The sequence below is a fragment of the Ananas comosus genome, linkage group 1, assembly GCF_001540865.1.
Source record: "Ananas comosus cultivar F153 linkage group 1, ASM154086v1, whole genome shotgun sequence".
Classification (NCBI taxonomy): Eukaryota; Viridiplantae; Streptophyta; class Magnoliopsida; order Poales; family Bromeliaceae; genus Ananas; species Ananas comosus.
In genome coordinates, this window is record NC_033621.1 from 6,285,716 (window position 1) to 6,292,633 (window position 6,918).

Consider the following 6,918-nt stretch of genomic DNA (forward strand, 5'->3'; position numbering starts at 1 on the left):
ACAAATTTTAATTCTAGCGATATANTTTATAATATAAAACATGCAGTAACTTTCTATGTGGTTCAGTACAATACTCTGAATTGAGTCCCGAACTTTCTATGCTTCAGCTTAGTTCTCTCCAAATTAACTCCTTCCAATTTATTTAATAATCAAAAATTTTTTATCAACTAAAACAGGAGATTTAATTAATTTGTTAGTGATCTAACATATATGCGAGGGGTAGGGGTCTTTATTCATTTTTCACCAGTTTAGAGAATAAATGACTTGAAAAGAAATATTTTCTATAAAACTGATTAAATAGGAAATGTTTGGCATAATTAACACCCCAACCAGTCCACGTGGCGCTGATGTGGCGCCTACGTGGCAATATCAGAATCATTTTTACAAATTTAAATTTATTATAGCTATTTTTTAAAGGCTAATTGTAAAAAAAAAAAAAGCCCTCGAAACTAGTACCATCACGTGGATCAATTTTTAATCCGACCCCGTCCCTATTACACTCTTTTAATTAATTACCACAATATTTCATAACAGAAAATATATTTAACACCAAATCTCTCGGATATCTCCTTTAGATTCTCTCGATTATAATACTACTACCAACTACTATTAAAAGCAAAAGTAGTAATAATAATAATAATAATGTAATAATAATATATTATTATTATATTATGGACGTGTATGGTAAGTCCTCCAGGATTTCTAAATTAATTAATTATATATATAAATATTTAAATTCTTACATCACACTGTGAAATACAAGGAAGGTTCGACGCGTTGCGCTCCAAATAAAAAACAGATTGAGACGTCCACGTGTCCGTTCTTGCTTCCGCATTCTTCGATCTCAGTTTCTCCTTATCCTCTAACGGTGGGGGTTAACCACACCGGGCGGTTTCTATATCCTCACTCCATCGCTACCCGCTTGCTCCTGCAGTCCTGCTTCTCCTAATAATAATTCCGCCACGCCTGACTTTTCTGCGTATAAAATAAATACATACCCCGCCTCCCCCTTTCCGAAGCGAAGCCCCCTTCCTCTTCTTCTTTCTTCCTCCTCCTGCTCCTCCTCCTAACTCGTCGCGTCGGGTCGTATCGAAGCAAAGCGAAGCCCAAGAAGAAGAAGAAGAAGAAGAAGAAGAAGAGCATATATGGCCCTGGTCCGAGGTCGAAGGCCCCACCTCACCATCGACCTCCCATCTGCGGGGGCCGCCGCCGAGTGCCGCGTCCGGTTTCAGGCTCAGGCTCAGGCGCAGGCGCAGGCTCAGGCTCAGGCTCAGGCTCGGCCTCGGACTCGGCCTGAGTCGCCGTCGCCGTCGACGTCCGGATCCTCGGAATTCGGCGAGTTCCGGCTGTGCGACCTGGAGCGGCTGGGCGTGCTGGGGAACGGCAACGGGGGCACCGTCTACAAGGTGCGCCACCGCCCGACCGGCGCGCTCTACGCCCTCAAGACGCTGAGCGCCGCCGACTCGGCGGCCCGGGGGGCGGCGCGGGAGGTGGAGATCCTGCGGCGCACGGACTCGCCGAGCGTGGTGCGGTGCCACGCCGTGTTCTCGACGCCGTCGGACGCGAAGCTGGTGCTGCTGGAGCTGATGGACGGCGGCTCCCTCGACTCGGTGCTCCGCGGGCGCGGCAGCCGGCCCTTCCCGGAGGCGGCGCTGGCGGAGGTGGCGGCGCAGGCGCTGCGGGGGCTGTCGTACCTGCACTCGCTCAAGATCGTCCACCGCGACATCAAGCCCGCCAACCTGCTGGCCAGCTCGCGCGGCCTCATCAAGATCGCCGACTTCGGCGTGGGCAAGATCCTGCGCCGCTGCCTCGACCCCTGCGCCACCTACGTGGGCACCACCGCCTACATGAGCCCCGAGCGCTTCGACCCGGACACCTACGGCGGCGACTACGACCCCTACGCCGCCGACGTCTGGAGCCTCGGCCTCGCCGTCCTCGAGCTCCGCCTCGGCTACTTCCCGCTGCTGCCGGCCGGCCAGAGGCCCGACTGGGCCGCCCTCATGTGCGCCATCTGCTTCGGCGAGCAGCCCCCGCACATCCGCAGCTTCGTCGCCGCCTGCCTGCAGAAGGACTCCAAGCGCCGCGCCTCCGTCGCCGACCTCCTCGCACACCCCTTCGTCGCCGACCGCAACCCCGACGACTCCGCGCGCGCCCTCCGCGACCTGCTCGCCGAGGCCCCCAGCCACCAGCACCAGCACCAGCACCAGCACCAGCACCAGCACCGCCACCACCACCACCACCAATAATGAAGATGGAAGATGCTCTCTGCAATGCATGCAGTTCTCGCTCTTCCATCGATCTCCGCATCACTCTCGCTCTTCACTCTCACTGATCTGTAGATAGATACGCAGACTGAGTCCACGTGGAGCGAGGGCGTCCGCGTTGCGATATCTTTTTTTCTTTTTTTGTTTCTGGTTTCTGTACAGGCGTACTAGTTCCCTCCCCCTCCTCGTCGTTACAAAAATTTTTGCCGCTGCTACTTTTATCATTATCATTATTATTATTATTTTATCGATGTAGGTTGTGGATTAGTAGTTTCTTTCTTTCTTTCTTTCTTTCTTTCATTTTGTGAAGCTGCTGGTGGTGGGCGACGGCCGGGGATATTGTAATTTCTTTCCTCCCTGCAATTAGGGGTTTTCATTTATAAAGGAAGAGTTTCTTTATTCCTTGGCAAGAAATTCGTGTCTGTCTGTCAGAAGATCTATGTACAGCTAGCTAGCTTAATTTGTGATCGGTTATCAGATTACAATTTTGTGATCGGTATTATTATATTTTAAAGACCTAAATTGCAACAGTTTACAATTGGTTTCCAGATTCCAGATTCCAGAAAAAGAAACAAGAAGAAAAGCCCTTTGAGCAATTGAAGATGAATATAGGGCGTGTTTGGTTCGAAGTCGGAGTTGGAATCGCAATCGGAATCAAAATAAGCTGGAATCAGAATCGGAATGGCTCATTACCTAATTCCGTTTGGTTCATCACCTGAATCGGAATCGGAATAAATCATTCCCATTGTTGGTGTTTGGTTCAGGTGGATATAAAAAACGTAATCAAATTAATATACGAACGTTATCTTTATAATATATTAATTTAAATTCAAATTAAAAATTAAATATTAAAAATTTATTATCAAAATTTTTAAATAATGTCAAAATTTTAAATCTATTTTTTTAAAAAATAAATTAATCTTTGAAGTTGAGTAGATAATTCAAAATATGAAACTAAATTTTTATTTATTCAAATTCAAATTTAAAATTACAATTTAAATTTTAATTTGAATCCATAAATTTAATTTAAGTTTGAAATAAAATTTGAATAAACTTCATATAAATTAAAATTTAATTTAAATTCAAATTCATAAGTTAGATTCAAAATACTTGATTAAATTTTAATTTTTAATTTAAGTTCAAATTAAAATTTAAAATTATATATTTAATTTTTAAAATTTAACTTATATTTTAATTTAAAAAGTTGAAAAAATAAATTTAATCCGAATAAATATCCATTCCGTCCGGATTCAACTTTCAATCCGGCCTCCTAGGCCGGATTGAAAAAAGGGGTGATTTGGGCATTCCCATTCCACTCAGGAATCGGAATCGGAATGGGACTACCGCGTACCAAACACCCACAAACGGATTCACTCATTCCGATTCCGATTCCATGGTAAAAAAGAAGCGAACCAAACACGCCCATAGATTATTCTTTCTTTTTTTTTCTTTTTTCTTTTTAAGGACAAAAAAGTATCCTATCAGCTTTCATTTAAACTTTCATTAAAAAAAAAAAAAAAAGGTTAAATTACAGAAAATTCCCTATCAATACCCGCTTTTTTATTTTCTTTCCCTGTTATTTAAAACCTACACTTTGTTCCTTGTAAAATAAAAAAATATTCACTTCACTCCCAGTGCTTCGTTAGGATTCCGTTTATAAAATATTATTATATATTTTTTTATACCAAAAGTACCCTCAGTCTCCTCCTTAATATTGTAGCCTGTTGAGGGGCAAATTGGTCATTTTGTTATTATAGTCAACACCGTAACCCTATGTGAATAGTTTTTATTTTATAAGGGGATAAATTGTAGGTTTTTAAATGATGGGAGGAAAGTAAAAAAATAGGTATTAACAGAAAAATTTTATGTAATTTATTCAAAAATAAAATTGAACTATAAAGATGAAACAACTAGGCCTCGAAACTTATGTATTACACACTCGTTAATAAATCTCGCGTCGAATCGGACACACCACTATTCATATTGGACCCGTGCTAGAAATATAATAATATCTTGTCAGAATTATATTTTATATAAATATATATAAGAGATTAATAATATAATATTTTATTAGCGGTGTCTGAGTCGTATTTGTTTTTGAAGTTGCTAAGTTACCATATCCGAGTCATACTGTGTTTGCAGATATTGGTTTAGAGTTGTTTGTCTGTCTATAGGGTCAATTTATAAAATACTAGTTATGTGCTATGCACGTCATATTTAGTATATTTAGATTTATATTTTGAATTTAAATAGTTATTAATGGTATGAGTCTATTTATCATTTGATTTTTTTAACTTTAATTTATTTTCAATTTAGTTATATAGTAAGTGTTTTTCATATGTATTTCATAATATACAAATTTTCTTCTCTTGTGTATCCCAATTTTAAAAATTTGAATTAATTCTAAATTTTAATTTAAAAAGTTCAAATTTAAATTTATTGTGAGGACTGTGATTTTTCTATATAATAAAATTGTAGCACACTTGACCTTTGCAAATTGCGAGGTTCGAGTGTTTGATATGGATTCCGAACTTTTTCACACTTGGTGGAAGGTCGTAGATGGTATTCCGACCTAAAAGTTCAATTTCTGAAGTTTTGGCATTGTCCTGAGAGTTTTCACTCTCGGGGACCGGTCCCTGATAGGAGAGACCGGTCCCCTCAGAATAGTGCTGTGGCAGGACTTGAGGCAACCGGTCTCTGGCGGGTGAGACTGGTCCCAGAGCGCGACTACGCAGGGAGAGACCGGTCCCATGTGGGGAGAGACCGGTTCCCGAATGTTGGATTTTCGGAGCAGGCTGAGAGACCGGTCCCAGGTCGGGGAGACCGGTCCTTCAGTCCGAAAACTGCCCATACCTGGGCAGTGCACAGGTTGGATTTTTGAGGGACTTATGTGGATTTTGTTGCTTCAAAGGGCCTTAAGGCCATTTCCTCACCCTCTCACCCTAATTTCTCTCTCTCACATTCTCTTTACACCCTCTAGAAAGAGAAGAAGAAGGAGAAGAAGAAGAAGGAGTTGGAGGAGAGCAAGATCTTGAAGCCTTGGAGCATCTTCCTCTCCCTTTTCTCACCATTGGAGGCTTAGGGCTTGCTATTGGGGCTTTGTGGAGGATAATCTTCAACCCTAGAAGATTTGGAGCTTGTTTTGGGACATCTAGAGAGGTTAGTACCTTGATTCTAGCCTTTGATCCATGTTTTGGTAGGTTTTACCATATGAAACCCTAGAAATGAGATTTAGGGTTTATTTTGGAAATTTTTGATTTGAGGGCTTTGAAACCTATTTGATGGGTTTAGAACCTTTATTTAGGTTGGATTTGAAGAACTCTAACTCCCATTTGGAGCTTGAGAGAGGATTTCTTCACTTGAGGTGAGTTTTCCCCACCTTAGCCTATGTTACTTATTGATTGAGCTTAGGGTTGATGGTAAGATTCGTTTAACCCTTGTTCCTACATCTTTAGGATGCTAGGAGACTAGCGAACACCTTCGTTGGAGCAAACGAAGGAGTGCAAGAGTTGTGGTGAGTTTGGCTTTATAAAAACGGGGCGAAATGGTCCCCATGCTTTCTATACTCGTCGTAACGTCATTTTAAGTGCAAATCTATGCTAAATGGAATTTATGTGAATTTTAGAACACTAAAAATGCATGTGTTATGTATAAGATAATTTTCACTCTATATAGTAGAGCATTCTGGGTATCGTTACATGCATTTGAGTAGTGTTCGCACTAGTCGTTTGGAAACATGCTTCATATGTTTAAAGTGGCTCAATTATGTATTTATGAATATTTGGGTTAAGCTTGGACGTAGTAAATGAAAGTGTCATAAAGAGGCACTTAGACTAGCACACTATGAGACTATTGTATTGAGACTTAGAGATAGGCCATGGACATCTACTACTTTCCATGTTTTAGAGATGATAACATAGAGATAGGCCTATGAGAGAGTTGTGACGTATTCCATGTTGTTAAACATGAGGACTTGGCACTTAAGACGGATCTTTTGTTACTTGCTATTGTACTCATTCGCACATGCTTGTGAGGGTCGCTCCCTACAAGCCGGCACTCCGGAGATGGCCATCGCGATACATATTCGCCGTGCGGGATTAGGTGCCGAAGTGGATTGCCATGGGAAAGGTTCATTCCTAGAGTGGGGATGTTGACTACCACGGGGCCATTAGGCTCGGCACCGACCAGACAGCCTACGGGTGGGTTTCAAGGCCAGACAGCCTTCGTGCGGGTCTCTTCAGATTTGATTTTGAGCATTCATCATGCCATGTGGACATTGATTAGAATAGTAAACAATGACATCTTTACTATTTGACTTATGGACATCATACTAGCGATGCTTGGGTACATTCGCATGTGAATAGCTTTCTTACTTATGCTAAATCATGCTAAGTAGAGATATCATGTGGTAGCAAATATTCATACTTATTTACTTGTGGTACATATCGTTTTGTTTATATCTGCTTACTGACCCCTTTTTAGTTTGGGCCTAGTGGTGCATTTCACTGAAGCCAGTAATTGCCCACTGGGAACTATTATTCAATAGTTCTCACGCCCCCAATTTTATGGTTTTATTTCAGAGCCTTCGGCACTGGCAGAGGCACGGGATCGTAGCAAGGGAGTCGCGTAGCTAGTTAGCTGGAGCTACTTTTGA

The 6,918-nt window shown here is 41.8% G+C and overlaps 1 protein-coding gene across 1 annotated transcript; it reads left to right on the plus strand.

Moving 5' to 3' along the window:
- On the plus strand, window positions 842-2,799 carry LOC109709870 (mitogen-activated protein kinase kinase 9-like). Its single transcript, XM_020232262.1, has one exon. The coding sequence runs from the start codon at window positions 1,146-1,148 to the stop codon at window positions 2,244-2,246; it is 1,101 nt and encodes a 366-aa protein (XP_020087851.1). The 5' UTR covers window positions 842-1,145; the 3' UTR covers window positions 2,247-2,799.

What these genes read in the sequence shown, in the direction of transcription:
- LOC109709870 (XM_020232262.1), top strand. Translation starts at nt 1,146, where the DNA reads ATGGCCCTGGTCCGAGGTCGAAGGCCCCACCTCACCATCGACCTCCCA.